Below are 26,318 nucleotides of genomic sequence, written 5' to 3'. Positions count from 1 at the left end.
GAATTTGTCGAGAATCGCAATGATTTTGGGAGGAATATGGTGGTACGTAAAAACTAAATAAAATAACCATATTACCCTTTGATTTGATGGAAAATTTAGCAGATTATGATGATTGGACTAGACCGGTGAGAGAGAAAATGATTTTGAGAATTATTAGAGTTATTATCCGAGTTGGAGGACTAAAATGTACACCATGTATAAGTTTAAGGACTATTACTCCTAAAATGCGAATTGAATGTTTAATGACTAAAATGCAAATCGAGCACAAGATGAAGAATCATTGCTACAGTTAGATAGAGATATGTAATTTATATTAGGAAAATATAGGAATTTAAATTTATGGTTTTACCCCGCAGAAACCCAGAATCTATATTTTTGACAACAATGTCGTGGCAGTTGGAATTCCCAAACCCAGAAATCTAAAACACATCTTGACAGGCAAGACTCATCATATATACATCACAATTAAACGAGTGCGTGAGAAGAGAAAGTGACAGAAGAAACAAAGAAAGGAAAAAAAACACGCACACAGAAAAGAGAAAAACAAAAAAAGAATAAAAGCCCCACGCAAGCAGAGCAGAGCAAAGCAAAAAAGATGAACATCGAAACCTAACGGTCCTCGCGTTGAACCCAAGGCCTTCGAATCACCGTCTTACTTTTCTCGCCTCTTGCTTTCCGTCACTTCCATTTCTCATTTTCCTTGCAACCAAACACACAGCAGTCCTCATTCACTCGTCGATCGCCGTGTCCTCGTAATGCAACCCATTGGATTTGTTCTGGGTATTCGAGCCTGCCGTGGATATGATCCGAGAGACTAGTATTGCTTAATTGAGGAATTGATTTGGGTTTCTGGGTTTGATTGGAAATGAGCACGCAGAGGCAGCAAGTGCCCATCCGGGACCTCGTTGAGGAAGCCAAGAAGCGGATTGTCTTTCTCGCCATTTGCATCATTGGCTTATCATACCTCATGTCTTGTAAGCTCTTCTTGTTCTCTTCTTCTCCTTTAATTTTTTTAATTTTTTTAATTTTTTTTTCTGGGTTTTTTGTTTTGTTTTAAGACTTATTACAATTGGGTATAAATTGGGTTTTAATTTTGTTTATGATCAATTTCAGATTGAATTTGCATTGTTGAATTATAGTCTGTGTGTGATGATCACTGTGTTAATGTGCATTGCACAGCAAACAGATATGAACCTTTTTTAATTGAGCTAAGCCCCCCCGGGGGGGGGTGGTGGGTTAATTAGCTCTTTTGGTATCCACTACTTTAATATCTAATTTATTGTTTCGCCTGTTAATTTTGTTGGCAAGGCTTTGAATAAAACATACTTCAATTCAAATAAGCAAGCGATCACCTTTTCCTTGTGCATGCAATTACTTGAGCTAATTAGTTAGTTTTATTCATCTCCCAGTACCACCCACTTGATGATGTATCTTAATTTTATAGGTTAAGGGTTACATATTTGGCCTTGAAAATCTAGTATTCTGGTTCTATCTAGTTGTAGATGGCATGCTTCAGTTGTTTCGTGTCCACTATTTATTACTTGTGTTAGAAGCCAGCATTGTGATGGAGGGTAACAGATCTTCTTGCCGCCTGTGATGTTCATGTTTTTTCTTTCCTTGAGGTGTGGCTTATTGTTCTTGTTTTAATTTCAGTGACAAGCTCCTCTGTCTGGATCAACTTGCCTGCTGCTGCCTTCTTGATTGTCATCCTTCGTTACTTCTCACTAGATTACGATATGCGAAGAAAAGCTGCAGCATACAACAGCAGACCATCCTTGGCAAGTGCTACTTCCCAAAAAAAACCTATTCAATGGCCTAACACTAGTAAAAAATCCGAGTGGAGAAGGAAAGTCAATTCTCCTGTTGTTGAGGAAGCTATAGATCACTTCACCCGGCATCTGGTTTCTGAGTTTGTGACAGATCTTTGGTATTCTCGTCTAACACCAGATAGACAAGCTCCAGAAGAACTGGCGTGCATCGTGAATGGTGTTCTTGGGGAAATTTCAGGACGCATGAGGAATATAAATCTAATTGATCTTCTCACAAGGTTCTGGTTAATAACATGTTCAACAGGGTGCTGTAAAGGACTAATTGAATGATTACTGAAGATCTAATGTTTATGATGGTGCAGGGATCTTATTAATCTCATATGCACTCACTTGGAGCTTTTCCGCGTAGCACAAGCAAAGATTGAAAAACAACAATCAGGATTGCTGACAATTGAAAAACGAGATGTGGAATTGAGACTTGTCTTGGCTGCTGCAAACAAATTGCATCCTGCCTTATTTTCTGCAGAATCTGAGCACAAGGTTGTTTACTTTCTGCTCTTTAATTTTTGCTTTGTCAATCTGTAAATCTTTCTTACCTGGAAAAATTAAGTTATGGTTCCTCTATATATTATCTGCTTTCTCATTTGTGGTGACCATGTTTTATGTACAATTCATCTGCAGGTCTTGCAGCATCTGATGGATGGTCTTATTTCTTTTACATTCAAGCCTGAAGATTTGCAGTGCTCTCTCTTCCGTTATATTGTCAGAGAGCTTCTTGCTTGTGCAGTAATGCGACCTGTCTTAAACTTGGCTAGTCCAAGGTATCCATTCCTTCTCGTTTGCTTTATGTTTCTTTCTGCATTACTACTGTATCATTTCTCCTCTACTTTTTTGGTGATAGGTTTATTAATGAAAGAATTGAATTGTTGGTCATAAAAATGACTGAGGCCAAAAGTGTCCTTCTCGTTTGCTTTATGTTTCTTTCTGCATTACTACTGTATCATTTCTCCTCCACTTTTTTGGTGATAGGTTTATTAATGAAAGAATTGAATTGTTGGTCATAAAAATGACTGAGGCCAAAAGTGTTACTGCGGTACAAGAGGATTCTCGATCCAAACCAGAGGGCCCTTCGAAGATTTCATCTGATCACTTTTCTAGGTTCTTAGATCCTTCTGTTACTGGTGTTGAACTTGTGCAACTAAAAAACGGCCAATCCAGAACTTCTGTGGAGACACCTGTGACAGAAAATGCGAATGGATCAAAAGATCCACTGCTTAAGGTTGATACTCAGTCTTCCCGTTCATGGAGCTCATTGCCAATGAACTCCCAAAATAGCATTGAAAGAGGTATAGAACGGAACCACTCGGGAGGAGAATGGGGACATATGTTAGATCTAATGTCTCGCAGAAAGACTCAAGCCCTTGCTCCTGAAAATTTCGAAAACATGTGGGCAAAAGGGAGAAATTACAAAAAGAAGGAAGGTGAAAATCTGATAATTGAGCAGTCTTCTGGAGGGAAATCAGTTACAGTGGACCATATTATGGAAAAATCTAGGCCCAAAGACAAGGAAATTGTATCTAAGCTCAATTTTTCTGAGAGAAGCACTTCTCACTCTGGATGTACCACTCAGTTGAAGGTAGAAAATGCTTTCCACCCTGGAGCTCAAAATATACCAAATCACTCTCCAGTTGCTTCATATCAAGGAGATGATGAACACAACCACATGCGGTTGGAGGAGGTTGATTCAGGAAGCAGTACTTCTTATACTTCTGAAGATGAAGAGACAGACAGTGTAACAGGTCTTGATTCTCCTGGAACTAAAGTTTGGGATGGTAAAAGTAATAGAAATATGCCATTGTCTCACATTCATCACCCACTTGAAAATTCAGAACGCCTTATTACGAAAAGGACTGGTAAAGGAAATCTTCACTTTCAAAGATTGCCCAAAGCCCAGTCTGGCCAGAAAAGATCTAGACCAAGCAATAAGAAAGTACCCGTTTGGCAAGAGGTTGAGAGAACAAGCTTCTTGTCTGGAGATGGACAGGACATACTTAATTCACCAAAAGGACATGTAAACATTGAGGATTCCAGCGATGATTCTGACATTGAAGGTTTGGGTAGAGTTAACAGTGGGGCAGCCACTTCTTCATCCGCAACTTCTCTATCTTTTGCTGGTAGTCATAGTCTGACTTTTAATTCCATGAAAAATTCTATGGCAGTGGATTCTTTTTTCAAGTTGAAATGTGAGGTACTTACCTTAGATCTTACCAGTTTGTCTTGTTACCTTAGATCTTACCAGTTTGTCTTGATTATGCACGCTTAATTTTGTTTTCTGATATGTTCATAGATGCAAAGTATGTAAACCCATTTTCTGCTGCAGGTATTGGGTGCAAATATTGTGAAGAGTGACTCAAAAACATTTGCCGTATATTCCATATCTGTTACGGATGTAAATAATAATAGTTGGTCAATTAAAAGAAGGTGGTAACATTGTGCTCTAAATTTATGCTTCATCCTTTAGTGATATCTTCTGTAATTTTCTCACATGTCAAGAAGATGAGGTCTATATTTTCCATTGTACTTTTGCTTTGGTAACTCAACATTATGCGTATCTCCCTACAGATTTCGTCATTTTGAGGAGCTACATCGGCGTCTAAAAGAGTTTCCTGAGTACAACCTACATTTGCCTCCAAAGCATTTTCTGTCAACTGGTTTGGATTTAGCTGTCATTCAAGAACGATGTATATTGCTTGACAAATATGTAAAGGTTAACAACTCAATCCCCCTTTTCTTGCTGCTCTGGATAATAATAATATTGTCTTAAGCCTTTAATCATTTGTTAACTTTTATCGTTGTTTCTCAGGAGCTTATGCAGCTTCCAACAGTTTCAGGATCCATTGAAGTTTGGGATTTCCTAAGTGTCGACTCCCAGGTTCAGTAATTTTCACTTCTTACTGATTTTGATTACAGGGGAGGTGGTTATGATGTTCGTAAATTTGGGAGGTGGTTATGATGTTCGTAACTTTGGGAGGAGCACTTATCAGTTTATATCTTTCAAATGCAGACTTATGTATTTACAAATTCCTTTTCTATAATCAAAACACTGTCAGGTAAATCAGTTAAATGCCTAGTTTTGAATTTATTGGTCGCTTTTCCTTTTTCTTACTCATTCTAATTTCCCATTTTCATTTGGAATTTTCTAGTTAACCTAGATGATAAGCCATCTGCAAAGAGTAAACAGGTTTCAAATTTTGGTGGGCCTGTGACTGATCCGTTTTCCTTGAAGAGGGAACCTATAGGCACCAGAGTTAAGGATTCTGCTTTACAATTGAAGAATAATGTTGTGGCAGATGGGTTAAGAGTGAACACAAAAGGCTCTTCTTCTCCAGTCAAAAATTCTGGTAACGATTTTGGAAAGTCACTTGGTGCCACTGATTCAGATACTAGAGGAAGAAAAGATGCATCTTCTCTCACAAACTTGGGTAAGACCATACAAGGAAGAGATGAAAAAGAAATTGAATTGTTTGTTGATACTGATACAGACCCTACCCTTCCTACAGAGGTAAAACTCGCAATTTGTTTTCTCAGGTTTCATTTTCTGATATTTCTAGAGATTCTAGACTTTGAAGAGGATTTGTAGCTGTAATTTTAGAATTATTTTACTTAACGATGATGCGATATGGCTTGTATGTGCTAAACACATAATTGGTTGATGCAGTGGGTGCCTCCAAATTTAAGTGTTCCTATCTTAGATTTGGTGGATGTCATTTTTCAGCTCCAAGATGGTGGATGGATCAGGTATTTTGTATATGATTGCAGAACTGTGCCCTTATGTTGCATTGTGATATTGAGTTGAGCCATTTATATCTTCTGAAACTATAGGCGGAAGGCTTTCTGGGTGGCTAAACAAATACTACAGCTAGGGATGGGTGATGCCTTTGATGACTGGTTAATAGAGAAAATCCAGCTTTTGCGTAAGGGATTGGTGGTGGCTTCTGGGATCAAGCGAGTTGAGCAGGTACGTTTTGGCGTCATTTACTTCCTTTTAGTCCAATGAGTTTTGTAAGCTCACATGTACTTATTTATTATGTCTAATATATTGAAATTAGGTGCTTTAGAAGGTTTACAAGTTTATTTTTGCATTTTGTTAGTTTATTCTGTTTGTAGTTATTGTCATGGCGAGGGAAATTAATGCAGATTGCATTTTACTTATAGAATGTAGGAGAATTGCTTAAGACTGATGTAGTTCAAATGTAAAGAAGTTGGTGATGGCATTTGCTGTGTGGCCAATGCTACAGAATTTAACATTTGTTTTAGGGGAGAGATGGGCTCTATAATGTATGGAATGCTAAGTGATTATGTGGGCTCACATCTAATCTTGAGAGGCTTCATTCGATAAGGTTCTTGTTTTTTGTTTTCAGTTAAAGAAAGAGAGGGGAAATGTTTTGAAGAATGGAGAAATGAAGTTGAGAGATGAGAGAGGTGAATAAGAAAAGAAGTAGAGTGCATAGAACTAAAACTATTAAACTAAAAAATTAAAAACTATTGAAATATTTAGAGTTTTTATTTGGAAAACACACTGTATATGTATTTACTCCTCTCCTCCCCACTCCATCATCTTTCTTGTTCCTTATTTTTGATTGAAAAATACAACCAAAAAAAAAAAAGGGTTAAAAATGGGCCCTTAGCAAGCTGATTTTGAATTCTATTAATGATTTAATGAGGCTCGTTTTATAACTTTATGTTATTTTGAAGTTAGAGAGGAAAAATATATGGGATAGAAGAGGGAGAGGGGTGAGATATGAGAGATATGATCAAGAAATGAGGGAGATCACGTGAAACTAAAACCAAGAAAAGAAAAACTACATAAAACTAAAACAAAACAAAAAAATTTAATATAGTTTCGGTTTTTATTTTATGGACTGTTCCATATCCATTTTCTCATTGTGTTATCATGTCGTTTTATTATTCTTCGATTTTCCTTTCTCTATCTTTGATTAAAAATAAAAAACCCCAAACCAGAATTGAAAATGCTGCTATTGAAAATTAACTCTGATAGTTTTAAAATGGAAGACTTAGATGCTGGTGTTAATTGATTACTTGTCTTTGATAGATACTATGGCCTGATGGAATATTTATAACCAAGCATCCAAAGCGAAGACCACCATCCACCAACCAAGCACAGAATTCACCTCAGGGCCAGAAACCTACAGAAATATCATCACCTAGATTTGATGAGAAGCAGAAACAGGAGGCAGATCGACGTGCAAAGTTGGTTTATGAACTAATGATTGGTATTACCTTGTTCTGCAAAACCCTATTATTTTCTGCATTTGGCAGCAGTATATTTAATTCATACCCGTGTCTATTGGGACCGTCAATAACATACTCAAATTTTCTGGTTCTAAATGCAGATAATGCACCTGCAGCTATTGTCGGTCTGGTTGGTAGTAGAGAGTATGACAAATGCGCCAAGGATCTATATTACTTTCTTCAGGTAATTATTGTTTTTTAGAAGGTTAATGATGCTTCTTGTATTTTCTTATCTGGATTCTTTTAAAGAGTTGTAACAGCTTCTTTTCTTCTTTGAATAGTCATCTGTTTGTTTGAAACAACTGGCTTATGACCTTCTGGAGCTGCTACTTATGTCGGCATTTCCAGAGCTGGATTATGTGTTTAAGCAGTTGCATGAAGAAAAGCATAGATTTGGCGAGTTTAAAGCACAATAGCGGGTCATTCTATTTCACGATAGATTTTGAGATCAAGTAAGAACCATTGCTCTGCATAGTTTCTTCCTCATTTGGAGCATAGCCTGGCAACATGATTCTGTGGTCTGGTTTGGTTTTTATGCAACCGACTTTGTTGCCTTTCATTTGTATTGGCATCAAGAGAATCAAGTCATTCTTGTCTGAATTTTGTAAGTAGCTCTTTAGTTATAGCATCTTGAGGAAATTCATTGTAAATCTTGAGATTAGTGCAAATATACAATACCCCATATTCAGAAACTACTCTTTGTTCTTTTCGGCCTGATTCAGGACTCAATCTTTTTTATCTCCTTTAGTTTTCCGACTATTCATTTGACCAAATGGGATTACATTTACATTTATTGCACCGACTTAACAGATCAAGAAATTTCATATTTCAGATGTTCCGCATAAAAAATAGTGACGTTTATTCAAGTACCAGCAAGGTACATGAATATGTTGTGCACGTTACAAGAGGATATTTAGGCACCATTTCGAATATTTTTTACGGTCACCATGAAACCATAGTTTACAATCCCATGTAAAAAACTGATTTAGCAAACTAATGGGGTGTTGAAAGGGACTCTCAAGTTGTAACTCAAGTGATTTGAAGCATTTACTCAAGATCCTAGTTATTAAAGTGCGATGCTAAATCATTTAGGTCAAAAGTCATTTTTGGTCATTGTAGTTTGGCACTTCAACCACTTTAGTTTCAATTTCGTCAATTTTGCCATTGTAGTTTCGTATTTGTAGCAATTCAAAGACATATTAGTGTTCTTGTCAATTACTTCAACGATGCAAAGGGCAATTTCGTCAATCCAAAACTATTGAGCGAAAACACTTGTCTCAAACTCTCTTCATTTCAAATTAGGGCTCAAAATTCAACAACTAATTCCAAATTTTGAAGAACCCTAAACCCAAATGACCAATTTAAAGCCCTAATATGAAATTAGGAGAGTTTCAGATGAGCTTTTATGCTCAAGGATTTTGGGTTGATGAAATTGCCCATTGCACCGTCAAAGAAACTGACAAGAATACTAACTTGCCCTTGAATTGCTACAAATACGAAACTACAGGATCAACATTGACGGAATTGAAAGTATAGGGTCAAAGGTGATTTAAGTGCTAAACTAAACGGACCAAAAGTGACTTTTAGCCAATCATTTACCAATGCTGTCCTTTTTCACAATGATACGAGAAGGGCGAAATTCAAAGTAGCTTTTATCAACACTACGTTAATCAACTAAACCTGCATAATCAGACTAATAAACCAAAACGAGAACAATCACACTACCTAGTTGACAGTAACAGAAGTTACAGAACCAATTCACATGCAAACATCTACGGGTACGTTAATTCTGTCCCAACCATTAGCGTTTGTAGCTCATTAACATTAAGCATATCTGCATTTATATAGCAGACAGTATCTGAATCAAAAAGACAGTAACTATGACTGCAACCCTGCACACAACTATATCTCCATATCATATCATACTAATTCCATGACCCAACTGGATATGAACAATGTCGTGAGTGTAAATTAAGTTTGACTATCACCGAAGTCGTTAGCCTGGCATTCATGGGCAAACTTACATATCATAAAACCAATATAACCTATAATGAACTAGAAAGCCTAACTCATTGCTCAGTCTAGTCCCAGAAACCAACCAAAACCCAACAAAATCTTAGACATCATTAAAACAATAATTAGAAAAGGCAACATGAGGCTCATTCATTCTTGTCACAAACTGAAAGCAACTACTATTAAAAGGAAAGGAAGATCCCAATTAAAACAATAAAAGTTATAACATCCATCAAAAACAATAACAAAGCTCATATAGAACTTGTCCAAACTCATAAAATCGCTTTCTAAAGCTAAAATTGGGTACCCCAAATGACATTCAAAATCACTCATTGGAAAGCTTAAGCAGTTGCTGCTGCTCCCTTCTTCCTTGGTGCAGCTTCAGTACCTTTAAAAAAACAAATGAGAAAATCAATATAGGCACAAAACAAACAAATGAAGAACTACAAATAGAGCAATGCCATCAACATCTAACAATAGAAACATGATCTGACTGATACCTTCTCTGAAGCCACTCTTGAATCTGCGAGGAACATTGCGCAGATACCTCATCCTTCCAGTTCCAGTGGTCTTCCTTCGGATGGCCTTAACACTCCAGTTGTCTATTTTTTTTTTAATACCAACCAAAAACAACACAAAGCATAAAAATAAACCCAGAAGCAAAAATCATAAAAAGGAAACATTTTCCTGGAAAATCATCTTCAAAATGAAAACTTCATTTTCTGGTTATTCAAAAATCCCAACAAAAATGCAAAGCACATCAACAAATCATCTACCAGATTCATATTATGACCAATAGAGATAGATTATGTAGGTAATAAAAGTGGTTTGAAGACATACACTTCCTCTTGCGAGCAGCAGGAAAGGCACAAGCCGAGCAGCGACTCTTCTGCAAGTGGAAGCTGCGACGTCCACACCTCACGCAGAGGGTGTGGGTTTTGTTCCTCCTCTTACCAAAACTCCCTGTTCCCTTCCCCTGTGTCCATTTGTTTCATTCCCACAGAAGAAAAAAAAACCCGATCAGTTCGCGTAAACATGGTGATCCACCAAAACCTAATATAACAGAATACATAGAGAGCAAAGGAGTCAGAAAGAGGTACCATTGGAGCGCAGAGAAAACCCTAGCTTGTGAGATGGAGGTGTTCAGGCTAAAGAAGTGAGCGGCGGAGAGGGTGAATATATATATGAAAGCGAATGAGGGTTTTAGGGTAAGTCGAACTTCGTAGCTGAATAATGATGGTTTGTTGGCCTGGGCTTTGAGTGTAGATATGGGCCTGACTCTGTGGCCTATGTGTCTTCCTGTTTCCTCTGTTTTGGGCCTTTGGCCTCCAATATACCAAAGGAGAAAGAAGAATTGTTTTTTTATGCTGGGCTTGAGAATCAAAACACGTGTAAGAGACTCGTAACTCGAGTTGTTAAGAGTTGTTATCTTTCTGCAATCGAGGTCTTATATTCGAATCTCCACTTACTCAATATCACTTGTATAAAAAAAGCAAAAAGAAAAATATGCGTTCATTGTTAACTTGATCTAGTCAATTAATCATATATTTGCCAAGTTTACTTTAGATGATCATTAACACTTATAATTTCTTGGGTCGTGATCATGTTTCATTAATAAGTGAAATATGTGATACAAAATTTATTTTGGAAGATCACATTGTGAAGTACGTAAGGATAAAATTTATTTTCATTAACAAAAAATTAAATAAAGAAAAAAGAGGAATTAATTAGACAAATGGCCTAATTCTTCCTAAAAAAAAAATTAAAACAAAATGGCCCAATTGGAAAGGCCCATTTTTTGGTCCTCGCTGGAGTGAAGTGAAAGCGCGCGAAACAGAGGTCTACAGAGTCGAGCTCGGGAGTAGAGAGAGAGAGAGAGAGAGAGCTACCAGAGCAAAGCAATCCAGCTCTCTAAAAAGTCGAAGAAGAAAAGCAGAGAGGAAGACGAAAATGGAAGAGAAAAAAGAAAAAGGGGAGGAAGCCCCAAACTTTCCAGCATTTCCGTACAAGCCCTACGCCATACAGATCGATTTCATGAACGCCCTCTATCACTCTCTCAACAAAGGAGGTCTTTCCATGCTCGAAAGCCCCACAGGCAAGTCATAGCTCACCGCTCAATCTCTATACTATAGGACTCTTCCTTTTAGGCATATTTTTCTCCATTATCGAAGATTCAAGCTTACGACTTTGATTGAAAAACCCTCATTTTATATGCTTGCATTTTTTAGGCATCCGCCACTTATTGTCACATAGAGTTTTTTTTAATTTATGGCATAGATGAACTAAGATTCAAGATTATTACTGTTTATCAAGTTCAAAGGAATGGGAAAACCTTTTGATTTGGTTGCTTGTATGCACTTTTGACTGCTAGGACAATGGAGAGAACCAAATAAAAACAAGAATTTGCATACTTTAGAGTTGAAGTAGTTTGAAGTTACAGTTACCGACAAACTTTAATTTCAATACTTTTCCTTCTTTTTTTCCCTACTTTTTGTCCAAAACTTCCCTTTTCTTATTCTATTGGGTTTGATTTGAAATTATTGTACTTCAATAGGGACTGGAAAAACTCTCAGTATCATTTGTAGTGCTTTGCAATGGGTGGTTGATAGGAGGCAACAACAGAAGACTGAAGATAGGATTGAATCTGATCGTAATGGTGCAAAAGATGGTCAAGTTGACTCAGATGATGAACCGGATTGGATGAGAAATGCTGTCATTAACAAAGACAAGCAGAGTGAGGAGATGAAGACTAAAATGAAGGAGAAGTTTGGGATTGGATTTCGAAGGGTCGATAAGAGAAGGAACCATGAAAATTGTAGAGATTTGTTCTCGCGGAGTGTTGAGGAGGAGCCTTGCACAAAGAAAGAGGGAAACAATTTGCAAATGAGCAATGATGCTGTGGAGTTGAGTGATGAAGATTTTTTGGTGGAAGATTATGAAAGCGAAGAGGAAGGGAATCTGGGTGGTGGGAAGTCAAAGAGGAAGGTTGCTGGGGTTTCCCTTAGTTCATCAAGCGAGGAAGATGAAGAATATGGGTCTGGTGATGATGAATATGAGGAGGGCGAGAAGCTGCAGGTTTATTTTTGTAGCCGAACACATTCACAGCTTTCACAGTTCATAAAGGAGTTAAAGAAGACTGTTTTTGCTAATGAGATGAAGGTGGTCTGTTTGGGCTCTAGGAGGAACTTCTGCATCAACGAAGGTATGGAACATATCATTGAATTATTAGATTTCAATTTGAATGGCGTTTACCTTCTTCTGGGCCATGGTTTCAGATGTATTGAAACTTGGAAACTCAACTCGCATTAATGAACGCTGTTTGGAACTTCAAAGAAACAAGAATAAGGAAGTTTCCAAAATCAAGGTAACAAATATATCCATTTAAAGTCTCATTAGTTATAATTCATAGACTTGATTTAATTTGTTTTACTGGCCTCGGGACATTTGTCCAACTAAAGAATTGGATTTCTCTGGATAGATAGATGATATCTAATTATTTTTGTTAACTAAAGATCATTAGTGCTTATTCCTTCTAATCAATCATACTGTTATGGTTTGCCTATCTGATTGCATTTACCCCTACACATGACTACTTGAGGTTGTGAGTTCGAATCCTCTTCCCCCAATATTGTTTGAGAAAAAATAATTTGTTTGTCTGGTACGAGCCCTTCAGTTTTAGAACCATTTAACCTTACATTCTGTGGTCGAAGTATGTACTCAATTATCACCATATACCATTATTTGATATCACTATATGGTTCTAGCTCTCTAATCCAGCATCTGGCTCTTTGGATGCCCAACGATAAATATGCACTTTGCTTGCTAAGCTAAGTAACAAATGCATGTCCGTATGCATTATTGATAAGAAATGCATGGCCATATATATTTTTCATAAGAAATGCATGATCATATGTTTATTTTTATAAGAAATGCATGATATATAGCAGATGACCTGTTTTACCCTGTGCTGCATGCTTTATGCCAATGCCAGAACAGACACATGATCTAATTGAATAGGTTTTTTTTGTAAATGTGAATATCTAATCATATTGAATTGTCTACATATGATCGTGCACCAATGTGTTCAACCAATTTCTTAAGAATATAGCTCTTGGCTAAGAATAAATTGGAAGTACTTAAGTGGGTCAACAGACCTAACGGATCTGGTGGTCTGTTTATTATCAATAATGAAATGACCTCCATGTATATCAGGGCATGGATTAATAATTTTTAAAACTAAGTATACATCTTGGCTGAAGTGCAATCTTTTCTTCTTGATTTAAAGGTCACCAGCCATCAAGCGCCATATGCCCCATATGATCTACAGCATTCTCAGCTCATTCTGTGTTAATGGTTTCTCTTGACTGATGATAATATTGATCTGCAGAATGTGGGTGCAGGAGGAAGGATTCGCAGGAACAAGGCTTCTTGTGGCTGCCCAATGCTTAGAAAACATAAACTACAAAAGGAATTCAGGAGCATGATGTCTCAACAAGGTGCCTTGGATATCGAAGATCTTGTTCATCTTGGAAAAAGCATGAGGACTTGTCCATATTATGGCTCCCGAAGCATGGTTACTGTTGCTGATCTGGTGGTTCTACCGTATCAATCTCTACTTTCAAAAGCATCTCGCGAGTCACTTGGGCTCAATTTAAAGAATAATATCGTTATTATAGATGAGGCTCACAATCTAGCTGACTCCTTAATCAGCATGTATGACTCAAGAATCACTTTGTCGCAGGTAATCAAATTATGAGCTTTTATTGAGCTAATAACTTGAAAGCTACTGGATTATCTTTCTTTTTCATTCATAAAACTAGTTTGGGTGCTTCTGACTGCTTGTCTAAATCTATCAAATTATCTGATCCAACGATAGAATAGCAGACAACTTTAACATAATGTAGCATTCTGTAGTCTTCACTATGTATAGTCTAAGGTTAGCACCGTCCAAGGTTAGAACCTTAATTTGTGCCACCAAGTAAGCTTCCGGTGTTGATAGTATAGGTTTTCGATACAAATTGTAATTTGACATCTTAGCAGTTCTCCTGACTTCTTTACAGCTGGAGGATGTGCACAGCCACATCGAGAAGTACTTTGAAAGATTTTGCAATGTATTGGGACCTGGTAATCGTAGATATATCCAAACTCTCATGGTACTCACTCGGGCTTTCCGCCAAGTGTTTCTCAAAGATGATAGAAGTTATGGAGATTCCTTCCGTGATACTGAAAAGGGTTCTGGAGCAAGTGGGACGTCTACTTCCTCTATGGCCATTAATGATTTTTTATTTTCCCTCAATGTAGACAACATCAACTTGGTCAAATTGCTTCAGTATATAAAGGAAAGCAACATCATGCACAAGGTGAATCCTTCTTCCCATTGTATATTGTTACCTGGTGCTATTCTTCCCATCTCTTTCCATGATCTATAGGTTAAAATGTACTTGGTGTGCCAGGTTAGTGGGTATGGCGATAAAGTAGCTAGCTTTCAAAAAAATTTGGCACTTAATGGCGGTGAAGACGGAAGCACTCTGTCCAGTTTCCAAGCTTTAGCAAATTTGTTGCTATCACTGACAAATAAAGATGGTGATGGGAGGATTATCATCTCAAGGACTAGTACAACATGCTCTAGAGAGGAAGGACGATATATAAAATATGTTATGCTCACTGGGGATAAGATTTTTTCTGAGGTTTGCCAAAAATTGCTTATTCTGACATAGCTTGTTTTCATAGCCTAGTATTCATGTCCTAGTTATGAAACATTAACTCTCAACATTACACAGATTGTAGATCAAGCACATTCCGTGGTACTGGCTGGGGGAACTCTGCAACCTATAGAAGAAACAAGGGAGCGACTCTTCCCTTGGTTACCACCGGGCCAGTTGCAATTCTTTTCATGTAGTCACATTGTTCCCCCGGAGAGCATTTTGCCAGTTGCAGTTTCCCGTGGCCCTTCTGGTCACACTTTTGATTTTAGCTACAGCTCCAGAAGGTCATCAATCATGGCAAGTATATTGCAATCTTATCTGAATATATTTATGGAAACTACTCTCTTTTGAGCGTTTTCGGATGAAGTCATTACTATGTCATTATTGTATTTATCACCATTTATTCTCCTATTTTGTTTTGAAAATATAATACACAGTTAAAGCCCAGTGGAAATATTATTTTTTATGTCAAGTACAGTTGCACCCTTTTTCTGCTTATTGCTTTTTTTGGTGTTCATTATACATGGTGGCTGACTATTTAAGTTGATGGGCTTGGATTTACAGATACAGGAACTAGGGCAATTGCTTTGTAATTTGGTGACAGTGGTTCCTGAGGGAATTGTTGTCTTCTTCTCCTCATTTGATTATGAAGGGCAAGTTTATGATGCCTGGGAGGCTTCAGGCATCCTTGAAAGGATTAAGAAGAAGAAGCGTCTATTTAGAGAGCCTAGAAAGAATACATATGTAGAATCTGTTCTCAAGGAATACAAGGAAACAATTGATACATTGTCTTCTGGGGAGCGGAAAGAAAATCCTTCTCAAAGTGGTGCAATGCTTCTTGCTGTCGTTGGTGGTAAGATATCAGAAGGCATCAACTTAAGTGATGGGATGGGTCGGTGTATAGTCATGGTTGGACTGCCCTATGCTAGCCCTTCTGATATTGAGTTAATGGAGAGGGTGAAGTATATTGAAGGGTTGGGAGATTCAGATTCCACTAAGACACCAAATCTTTCACTTGGTAATGAACTGTGCAGTGAAGAAGTACATGCAGGGTTTAATGTCCTCAGAAGTTGCAGACGCAGAGGAAAAGAATATTATGAGAATCTATGCATGAAAGCTGTTAATCAGTCCATTGGTATGTTATTTTACAATTTTAAATATTTTTCAAAAACATGAAGCCTGACCAACCTTAAAGATGTTTTATTGAAACTATGCATGAATAATCTAGAATAAGGTTAAGGCGGAACCAGGAAATCTAATGCCCATCCATACATGATTCTCCAAATATTATCACTATCAAGTTCTTCAAATGCTGGCCAGCCCCCTTTTGTATGCCATCCATGTAGCTGCAGTTCTATGATCATCTTTTTTGTTACTGATATAAACATATTTTGAAGTCAGTTTCTCATTCAATTGTCTTGACATGGGTTTTTTCCTTGACTGTATTAGGTAGAGCAATCCGGCATATAAATGACTATGCAGCAATTTTACTAGTCGACACACGGTACGCATCTGATTCCTCCAAACGGAATTTTTGCCATCCAACTAGCAAGCTTCCTCAGTGGATAAAGGATCGCTTCGTTGCTTCAACTGATTATGGTGAAGTTCATAGAATGTTGCATCAGTTCTTCAAACATAACAAGAACAGATGGTTGCAGCAATAAGTTATCTGGAGGAAGTAGCTGAGATTGAGAAGAGAAGCAAGAATCTATAGCTCAGTAAATCTTATAAAGCTATGTGTTCACTTGATTGCATAATGCAGGTAAAGCGATGCATTAGTTGTATTTTCATGTTCTTTTTAGTTGGGTGGGCCTCAGCAGCTATAGGAGTAGTAGTGGTGCTGAAACAAAACAAAAGAAAACAGGCAAATACAAATATTCAAAAAGTATATGTTTGATAGGATTGTAAAGAATGATTTGATGTGGATAATCTCATATTATGTTTGATACAATGAAATGGTTGGATGTCAAGAGGAAAAATTCTTCCTGATTCATTCTTCTCTCAAGAAGGATCTACAATAGTTACATTGAATTGACAAATAAGACAAGCAAAACCCTGCCACAAAAACAAGCCTAAACATATGTGATTACAGAAGTTGTGAAGAGTTGGGGTCTTCTTGCAGCCTGGAAGGTGGCTCATTAATGACCAGACCTAACTTGTCATTCTGAAGTCACAATCTTGTGCATTGAGTTATATAAACAAGGCTAACATCATTTACCATTTACCATTTACCATTCCTCTGCAAACTGCAACAGATTTTAAAGTATATGAGGATGGAGGGAGGATTGTTTTTAATGGCAACTGTGAGAAAGTGACTTGAGTGTGCAGAATTCCAAATGCACCTTATCCCGATATCAGCAGCAGAACATGGCAGCAGCCTTGCAGAAGGGGACCAGGCAGCTCCTTCTTTTAATATAATGGGAATTGTGATTAGTCCAATTAATGCAAATTAATTTTGTTTTTAAGGGTCACCTAATCCCAAATTATTTTGCTAATCTGAACTAGTTGACTCTTGACCTACAGGGCCTGCTGCTAGTGTGTACTTCTAGAATGGTATGTTATGACTGTGGGGCAGACATGTCTAACGATCAAACAGGACCATTGGGGTCTATGGGCCACATGGGTCAAAATTTAGGCAACACATTCAATTTTTTAATTTTTTTTGTTTTGTTTTTAACAACAATTAATTTTTGCGTTCACCAATCCACTACCTTTAACCTTATTAAATTACAGCACCACTGCCTTTAGGCTTTAGCTTTGCATCTTAATCAATGCCACTGCACTTTATACAACAACTAGTCAAAAACAAAAAATGGTATAATTGGACCCCAACGTCCGCAATCTGGTAATCTACTTTTTGGTGGCTTTTGAATATCTTGAATGTGTCTCCATTAAACAATTGACAAACTTTAATTTGCTCAAAGTCATAAATTAATAAGCCAGGCCTTCTGATCTATGATCATGTTATCAGTTAAGTCACTAGCTTGAGAGAGAGAGAGAGAGAGAGAGAGAGAGAGAGAACATCAGTAAGTTTTGTCTTTAGATTTCATTGTTTATGAATCTTAAGGAGCTTGAACTGTCTAATCTCTCTCATCTGTTACATTGAAGCAATTTCAGAAGAGGACAGATTTGAAGCCAAAACAGATTAGGGTTTTGTCTGTTCTTGTAGACTGAGGCAGTGAGGGAAACAGAGGAACAACTAGCCTTGCTATACTTTAGTAGAGCCAGCAATGGTGCTACAAGAAACCATTCATAACAGCAAAAACTTCTTTCACAAAACTCTTGGAAACCTCAAGTCCTTCTTCTTTGGTGGATACAAGAAATTGCCCAAAACCCTTTCCTTCAATCCCTTCTATTGTGGGAGAGACCCGAAATATCACCAAACAGATCAGTTCTACACTGATTTTTATGATGACTGGGAGTCTACCCTAAATAAGGCAAACAAGAGAGATAGTGCTTCAAAAGAACCAACAAAGGAAGATGATGCATGTAATGGGAGCTTTCTGGATTTTTCAAAGCAGAGTCCTAAGAAGAGCAAACAAGAAGGGGGATTAAAGCAAAAGAAGCAGATGGGAAGTTCTCATCATCTGGGAAAAAAAGAAGTTCAGTCATCTTTGCTGAGCATGAATGGAGGAAGCTTAGCCAAAAGGATGAAGGAATTCGAAATGGTGGATACCAGTGATGTAGAACAAGTGCTGGATGTAGAAGAGGCACTTCATTACTACTCTCGCCTCAAAAGTCCGGTCTACGTTGACATTGTTGATAAGTTCTTCTTGGATATGTACTCCGACTTCTCTGTTCCACCGGCGTCTATCAACATCAACAATTCAAAGAGGAGACTTGGATCACAGAGACTTGGCTCAATTAGGTTGTAGATGAATGTGTTGGTGATTTATTCCTTGTGCATATAGATCTGTTGTTCTTTCCCCATTTTGTTTCCTTTTCTACTTTGTGTGTAACTCCCCATTGTTTGTGTGTGTGTTTTGGTTTTTATTTTCACTTTGCAAGGCTTGTACACCTTTCTGAACCCAATCCTGTTTGTTTGAGTCTGTCTTGTGACCCCATAGGCACTGGCATTAGTTGCCTTCTTCCATGAAGATACTTAATTGCAAGCAGCACAGGTTTTCTGTAATAACAATAATTTGTAGCCATGACTTGCTTCAAAATGTCATGTATAGGATATTTCCTTTTCAAGCATCTTTGCACTCACTCAACATTAGAGCCTGTTCATCAATGAAAACCTGCATTAACTTTTCCCCTGTGATTAGATAAGTGTTTCACTGCAGCTCAATATGAACGTGAATTAGTGAATCTGATTCAGGAATTAAACTGACTTTTTAGACAATTTAAAACCATCTCTAGGGTCTTGACAAGTATCTAGAGCCCTGCCCTATTCTGGAAACTCAAACTATGAGAAAACAACAAGAAGAAAAAAAACAAATCAAGCATATAATACGTTGAACTATCCATCACACCACTTTTGAACAATTGAGCCGGATCTGACCCATTGGTGTTGTCAAGACTTGGAGGTCTAAGAGCTTGATCATTGCCATGGCAAAGTCTCGCCGGAACAAGTAGGCATCAAAAGCATACGCTCAAACGCAATTCCAAGTTCTCTCTCATTTGGTAGATAGAACGTGAAATGACAAAAACGCCCTTATGTTTCAAAGTTTGTTGGTGTGTGTTGCGATATCAATTTGAAGCGAATGGGTCACTACTGGATTAGGAAATGACCCAAGACGGGTCATGGATCTTGAGATTAACCAATAACTTGAGAAAGAAGCTCCAGCTTGACACAATTTGAGTTGTTAAAGCTGAGCCTCCGAAAGTTTATTAGAATAAACTTTGATGTCATTGTTACTATGAATTACAAACATGAAAAATTCTGCAGAATTTAAAGGATGAAGAACATGAAAATCTGGTATGTATAACCTGCTGAAGAAGACGGGTACAAGCACTAAGCAGTCCAATTAATTTTAATCAAAGTACAAGGGTCCAGAACTTTACAGAAGCATGGGAATCCATACAATGGCTAGTAAAAAATGATATCCGATTCTCATAAAAATCGTACACTGTAAAATAAAAATTGGACAGTCCAAGGAAAACTCCAAGTCCCTGAGGCCTGGCAGAGTTTACATGAAGAAATACCCAACAAATGGCCCACATAAGATGCCAATTTCATATTATGCTTCCGCTTATATCTCACGACAAAAAGAATTACCCAATCCTTTATGCTATTGTGAACACCATCTTGCAATAAAATTTTGTTGAGCAGCACCACTTGATCTAACTATATAATCTCCAGTTCCGCATGAATTCAGTAACCAGAAGAAGATACAAGAACATTATGTTCTTTTAAACGCTTCTGGAAATGAGCTAAACGGGTTTGCAATTGCAGAATGCCTGCAGCCTTCTGAGATAGAATGGCGTTCAATCTAGTAACATAATCGTCCAGCTGATTCCCCGGTTGATCTGCTTCTACCAACAGATTCATCTCCTGCAAATGCATTACACAAGTCAAAACTTCATACATGCGTATATCAGGTCTGCCAGAACTCAACACATGCTTGGAAATCTAAAGAAAACAATAAATCATCAAAAGGTATGCATCAGGCTATCTGCATTTAGAAACTCAAGAAACCCATCCAGTTGCATTCTTGCATGCTAAAATATGGAACATAAAATTATACAAAAAATCATTCAAGCCTCAATTATGAATTGAAATCGCATACCTCTTTAACAATATTCATAGTGTCCTCAACTTGTTTCCGATGAGCACTTACAAGATCTTCCTCCTCCTGGAAACATGCAACATAAGCTTTACACGTTAACAATACTCTGGTTTATAACTTTACGTAGTGGTTAATCCTATCTGTAGAAATTATAGAAAGTTTATATCACAAATTGTTCTGCCACACCATTTTCTGAACTATTTGTATCATGTCTTTGTACTTAAGTCTTTTGTTGTTATTACCTGTAACAGGGCATTTAAATCATCATCTGAATTTGAGTTCCTTGAATGAAACTTTGGCAGTTCCAATTTTGTCTGACCATTTGGCTTACGAACTTTGTCCTCTGAAGCTGATACATTGTACTGCTCTAGCTTCCCATTTCTCTTCCATAATGTTTTGGCCTCATAATAGGGCTCTTCTGAAGCATCAAATTCCTCTTTTTCAACTTGTACAGGCCATCTATCATTTGTGTCAACCTCAAAGGTAGAAGCAGTGGGCAAAGCTGAAGGTAAGGGTAAATTTGTTGGTTCCTTGAGGTTTAAGGTTGAGGGTAGCATATCCTTCTTAGGGTTGCTCCCTTTCGAAAGGCTCTTCACCCTAGAATGTAATTTTAGTAGCAAGAAAACATTAGAAGGGGAATGAATGAGTAACATATATATACCATGAAATTTACTTCTACAAAAATGCATTTTACCTGTCAGCATATCTTAAAGTGTTGAGAGTATGTTCGCAGGATCCGGAGCTTGGTGATATGCATGATATCATCACAGTACGGGAGTCACCAACAAATGAATCCCTAAGAACTTCAGTTAATTTACTTCCTCGGAAAGGAATATGACCCTGGTCATTGTCAAGAGCTCTAATGCATTCCTTCAATGCAAGTAAGCTCTTATTAATCTCAGCACCTTCCATTCTGCATCATTTTTTTTGAAACAGCTATTTTAGCAGCAATCCACCAAATATCAAGAAAAGAGCATCTAAATCTTATATGTGATTTGAGCTATGATGTTTTTTCACCAACCTTCAACTCCAGCACTAAATTACTTCCCTTTCTTATATCCCAAACTTTTCATTGACTGATGTGACATGTAAAAAATAAACATTTCCACCATCCCCAACAATATAGACAAACAGGAGAAGACAGATATCTTAAGTCTAATATATTAAACAGTGACTTCCGGCGCAGTACGCTACTATATACATACATTCACAGATATGAAAAGTGATAGGCTTTCCTCTGGGATAAAATTAATTGAAGATGGAATGAACCATACCTTGTCTGTTTGTCATTATCTGTAGTATCTGCACCACGTTCACTTCCAGCAAGATCAATGAAGGATAGCTTGCCAACAAGACGGGGAGGCTTCGATTCACTGCCATCAACTGACCTCTTAATAGCAAGCTGAAGTATGGCATGTGAACGAGAGGATTCTTCATTTGCACCAGTTGTACCAGTACTTCTTGTGGCACTTCCTCTTTCAATCAGCTCCTTAATGGTTTCCACATCTGACACTCTGTATTCTTGCAAACCCACAATACAAACTTGTTGTTTGCCGTCTTCTCTCATGCAAAGCTTTCTGTAGAATTTGAATTGTAAGTTTCGAGTATCTTTAAACCTCTTAAAACTAACTAGAGGAGAAAGGATAGAATGGCTTACTTTCGATCGTTGAGGAGATCAAAAAGTTTTCCCCCATATATTTCGAAGAAGCTCACAAATAACTGAAATCCCTGACTACGGTAAGTATGGTGCATCAACCTCAAGATGTCTCGTGATGCTTTAAGAGGCAATGGTTTCATGGTATATGTTTTTCCACTCCCTGAATAGGCAACCGAAACATACTTTGATTAGTAAATCTACCAGATATTTAATGCCTCAAAAAGGCATCAATCAAAGTCCCAAGTGTGAAAAATAATAAAATGGTATTAGTTGACATTTCCTCAATATTTTAGGCCATTTTGCTTTGAGATTTTGATGTAAACAAATGAGCAATTTACATATAGAGAAAGGAAAATTTTACATATTTTAAGCATGTGAGTCTCTGTTGGTGTGTAATGATAAAGGAAAATAATTTTCCTTCTTTAAATTACTTAGCATTGTTAGGAAGTTTACACCACTCCACACTAAATGTAGGAAAATATACTCAGAGTAGGTCTATCAGGAAGTGTCATCAACTTAAAGTGTGTAGAGTAAGATAATCCAGGTGGAACATTATCAGAATGATTTACTTTTTATCAAATATAAGAATAAGGATGTAGAACCTACAAGGAAAAATACTATAATATTACATGTAAAATTATCCAGAGTTGTTCAAGAAGTCTCTAAAAAAACCATAGATTTGAGACGGCCACTAACCAGTTTGTCCATATGCAAAACAAGTTGCCTTTGTTCGCTGGAATATTATTGGAACTATGGGCTCCACAGTCTCATGATACACCTAAAAATACAGGATGAAAACGGTATGATAAGTAGCCTAAAGCATAGTGAGAGACGTGTTTCAAATATAATCTTAGTGATAATAAATCAATAATTCCACATTTATATATGTTTTTGTAATTTTTGTTTTCTGTTATTCATTTAATAGCAATATACGTACTTCATCGTTTGAGACTTCCTCATTCAGCACTGCATCAAACACAAATTCATGTTTTTCCATGTATTCTGTTAGGTCAACCTGCAGAATGTCGAGAACAAACTCAGAAACATAAAAGCATTGGTACTGGTAGAATATTGAGCTCAGTATCAGGTTAGTCAAGGAGAAAGGAAAAACAAGAAAACTCATGAAAGATTATCAGTTAATGCAATGCGTAACAAGACTACAAATGAAATATGGATGTCAAATATTTCCACACAACATGACGAGCAGCAACCATGGATACTGATGATATTTTTCTAATCTCTCTTATAGGTGCTTGATACATATTACCTGTTAAAGTTCGTTTGTTTTTTTTTCCAAACCTGTTAAAGTTTGTTCATCCTACCTTTAAAGCATATATAATTGTTCCTTTTCTAGTGGATCTTTTGACAGCCCAAAAACAAAAAGGGCACGAAGCATCATCTATATTTTCTGACTTTAATTTTGATCATTATGCTTATACAAATAACTTTTATCATGCCCTTGGCCAAAAAAAGAGACAGCTCTTCATTTTGTTCTTGTTGACCAGAAGACAGATCTTTCTCTGGTAAGCCGTAATCATGCCAACACATCACCAAGTGACATTTACCTTGAGCTTAGTCTCGTGGACTGTTACAGAGTTGGAAAGTGTATCTATGATATCTGCCTCATTCTTTGCCAACTCCTTTTTATTAAGCGGCCTCTTCCGCACCTGCATTCATACAATCATAAACCAACTTAGGAAAGAAAAAAGGAGTGTAACAGGCCTAACTCGGTATGAAGTTCAAACAATTTCTTCCTTTACCACATCAAGCAACTTCACAATGTTTACAAACTTTGGATCAGAAAATGCCTGGTGGTTTCATGGGCATTTGAATTCATTTCAGATAAAAAGTGGAAATCACAAGCACTAATTATGATGTTATGATAGAACATACCACAACTTTGATCTTTGCTACAGAACTAGCTTTCTCTTTGTCTGCAGCAAAACTTTTTAGGAGGTTGTTTTCTGGTACACGAGCCCTTTCTGTTTGTTTGTTTGAAATGTAGGGTTCAGAATCATCAAAGCTTCTACCGCGAGACGGATAATATAGAGAAGCACCATCATACAACCCAGTGACTTGCATCTATACATGAGATAAAAAAAAATAAAAAAAAATTAGCACGACTATCCATCTATTTCTTATCAAATACAAAAATGAAACTAAAATGAGTTAAACAAAATATCTGTTGACAACAACAAAAATATGACACTAAATCTCAGCAACTAAACATTAGTAATGCAGACGCCTAACAAGGTTTAGTATATTAACAACAACAAAAGGCATTTAATTTCACTCGTTCAAATGTGAATGCAAGTATAAGATCTCCGATTAAATAAAAGAAGTGATTGAAACATATAATCACAATGTTCGTAATAAGAAATATTTCATGAACTGAACTACAACATCAAAAATCAATGGTAAAACTTAGGCACGGAAACACATTTACACATATGGATCATAACAGAACTCAAATTTTATTTTTTAAAAGAAAACAAATTTTATTGCAATAGACCATAAAATACAGAGATGGCCAAGGTGGCCACACAGAAACAGAAAACAACGAAAGAGTAACTAGAAATGAAAAGAGACCCACGTCAGGAATGAGCTCAGTATCAAAGGAATGCAGATCCAAGAGTCCAGGACTGAACTCATTGGGCGACTCCTCGCCGCTCTTTCTCCGCGAATTGTAAGGAGGTGTCGATGGCGCCTCTGCGTAGAACTCATTGTACCCTCTCTGTGCGTTCCGGTACACTCTAGAAGCCGGTCCTCCTCCACCTCCACCATAGAAGCCATAGTCCTGCTTTGAATGCACAAAAGCCAACAATCAAACGGTTTAGATACAAAACAATACCATCAGATCTATAAAGCTCAATGCTTGAACTTTTGATTCAAAATCTCATCTGGGTCTGATCAAAATGGTAACACCAAAATCATTAAAAGTTTAAATTTTCCATTAAAATAGCAACCAGTAAACAACAAATGCTGACAAAATTGTACCTAAAATTCAAATTTGCTATAGCATTTCGACTGAACTTTGATGGGTTTTCTTTGGAAGCAAAAACAGACCTGAGGAGGAGCACCAGAGGAGTTGGAAGACTGAAGGTGTTGAAGACCAGCTGACTGAAGCCACCTGCCATTGGACGAAGTCTCCAAGAAGTTATCGGAGTACTGTCGTTGGTGGTGCACCCCTGCCGCACTAGATCTCTGCCCTTGTCTCCCAACCCCGTTCATCTCTCTTTCTCTCTCTGCACCCGATCCAAATTTCAATCGGACCCTCCAATCACAAACTCAGATCGGGAACTCAACCCCTCTCTCTCTCTTCAAATACACAGAAAAATCTCGACCATTTACTTCTGGAATGAAATCTCGATCTTTTTCAAAGCTTGTATTGCAGCTTCTTGGCTCTTTTTTTTCTTCTCTTTTTTCCTTTTTTTTTTTTCCTTTTTTCCTGGTGTGATATATAAGCTGAACTTTAATGGAGGTCCGAGTAAACCCAAAGATATAGCAGAAGCAAATATTGCTTTGAATTTTTGAAGAAACAGTTGGCACGTGCGAGTGGAGATTTTGGCACGTGACCTGAATTTTGCGCTCAGGTGGGTCCTGTTTTCTGTATTTGAATGCTCTGGGCCATTTCTCACGTGGTGGGGCCCACTATTTTTGTTGCGCGCTTGACGATTTCATTCAAATTCTGTGACTTTGCGGTGCCACGTGTCGAAATTTTGGAAGGTTTTTAGTTGGTAGGTGATCGGACGGCGCAGTTTGAATAGTACGGATATTAAACCAGCGGTAAATGCTTATATGGCGTTGGAGTTTTGGGACCCACCTGGGCTGTTCGGCGCATTTTTATGCCCTTCCAACTTTTTGTGTTTGTTCTTTGGGGTTTGGACTCTTCACGGCCCAACCCAAAAAACATCAATAACATTTTTACCCCTAAGAGCATTTCCACCAAGGGCCTGGGGGGAGGGCTGGGGGGGCTGGGGGAAAATGCTGTTTCCAACAACACAGATCTGCCAGGGCAAGGTGTGGGCCCAAGCAAAAATTTGCCAATTTGTGGGAGGTCCAGCCGAGTAACAAAACTGCGTTTTGGGCCGACGTCGACGACGGCCAATATTGTTAAATACGCGCCACA

At 37.5% G+C, this 26,318-nt stretch overlaps 5 protein-coding genes across 6 annotated transcripts; 3 read left to right on the top strand and 2 right to left on the bottom strand.

Annotated features, from left to right (window-relative positions):
• Positions 1-479: 479 nt before the first annotated feature.
• On the top strand, positions 480-7,797 carry LOC103327935 (phox (PX) domain-containing protein). The gene is made up of 15 exons (XM_089050090.1): positions 480-974; positions 1,654-2,047; positions 2,132-2,309; positions 2,451-2,590; positions 2,799-4,017; positions 4,150-4,250; positions 4,392-4,536; positions 4,633-4,701; positions 4,834-4,879; positions 4,973-5,331; positions 5,488-5,567; positions 5,652-5,787; positions 6,883-7,063; positions 7,184-7,266; positions 7,364-7,797. Exons 1-15 carry the CDS (start codon positions 866-868, stop codon positions 7,496-7,498), a joined length of 3,375 nt encoding a protein of 1,124 aa, XP_088906216.1. The 5' UTR covers positions 480-865; the 3' UTR covers positions 7,499-7,797.
• A 1,451-nt stretch (positions 7,798-9,248) lies between these two features.
• On the bottom strand, positions 9,249-10,331 carry LOC103327936 (large ribosomal subunit protein eL37x). Its single transcript, XM_008230312.2, has 4 exons — positions 10,196-10,331; positions 9,936-10,071; positions 9,596-9,697; positions 9,249-9,483 (listed from the first exon to the last, which is right to left on the bottom strand). The coding sequence occupies exons 1-4, from the start codon at positions 10,196-10,198 to the stop codon at positions 9,437-9,439; spliced, it is 288 nt and encodes a 95-aa protein (XP_008228534.1). The 5' UTR covers positions 10,199-10,331; the 3' UTR covers positions 9,249-9,436.
• Positions 10,332-10,914: 583 nt separating this feature from the next.
• Positions 10,915-16,786, top strand: LOC103327938 (RAD3-like DNA-binding helicase protein). Its single transcript, XM_089050091.1, has 9 exons — positions 10,915-11,190; positions 11,650-12,297; positions 12,371-12,459; positions 13,483-13,836; positions 14,156-14,455; positions 14,549-14,782; positions 14,876-15,097; positions 15,365-15,935; positions 16,250-16,786. The coding sequence occupies exons 1-9, from the start codon at positions 11,046-11,048 to the stop codon at positions 16,462-16,464; spliced, it is 2,778 nt and encodes a 925-aa protein (XP_088906217.1). The 5' UTR covers positions 10,915-11,045; the 3' UTR covers positions 16,465-16,786.
• A 1,103-nt stretch (positions 16,787-17,889) lies between these two features.
• On the top strand, positions 17,890-18,915 carry LOC103327939 (LOW protein: ATP-dependent RNA helicase-like protein). Its single transcript, XM_008230314.2, has one exon. It carries the CDS (start codon positions 18,031-18,033, stop codon positions 18,673-18,675), a length of 645 nt encoding a protein of 214 aa, XP_008228536.1. The 5' UTR covers positions 17,890-18,030; the 3' UTR covers positions 18,676-18,915.
• An 834-nt stretch (positions 18,916-19,749) lies between these two features.
• On the bottom strand, positions 19,750-25,714 carry LOC103327934 (ATP binding microtubule motor family protein). 2 transcript variants are annotated; one of them, XM_008230309.3, is made up of 12 exons: positions 25,256-25,714; positions 24,783-24,986; positions 24,083-24,271; positions 23,755-23,856; positions 23,127-23,204; positions 22,886-22,967; positions 22,190-22,349; positions 21,807-22,109; positions 21,227-21,445; positions 20,775-21,129; positions 20,533-20,598; positions 19,750-20,297 (listed from the first exon to the last, which is right to left on the bottom strand). In XM_008230309.3, the coding sequence occupies exons 1-12, from the start codon at positions 25,418-25,420 to the stop codon at positions 20,118-20,120; spliced, it is 2,103 nt and encodes a 700-aa protein (XP_008228531.2). In that variant the 5' UTR covers positions 25,421-25,714; the 3' UTR covers positions 19,750-20,117. The 2 variants fall into 2 exon arrangements, with proteins under 2 accessions (XP_008228531.2, XP_008228530.2); XM_008230308.3 differs by having other exon boundaries at positions 24,783-24,989; positions 25,256-25,713.
• Between the last annotated feature and the right edge of the window lie 604 nt (positions 25,715-26,318).

The sequence above is a fragment of the Prunus mume genome, linkage group LG4 (genome assembly GCF_029339155.1).
Source record: "Prunus mume cultivar Tortuosa linkage group LG4, ASM2933915v1, whole genome shotgun sequence".
Lineage (NCBI taxonomy): Eukaryota > Viridiplantae > Streptophyta > Magnoliopsida > Rosales > Rosaceae > Prunus > Prunus mume.
The sequence above is the reverse complement of the archived record's forward strand: the minus strand, read 5'-3'. Positions and strand labels throughout refer to the sequence as shown.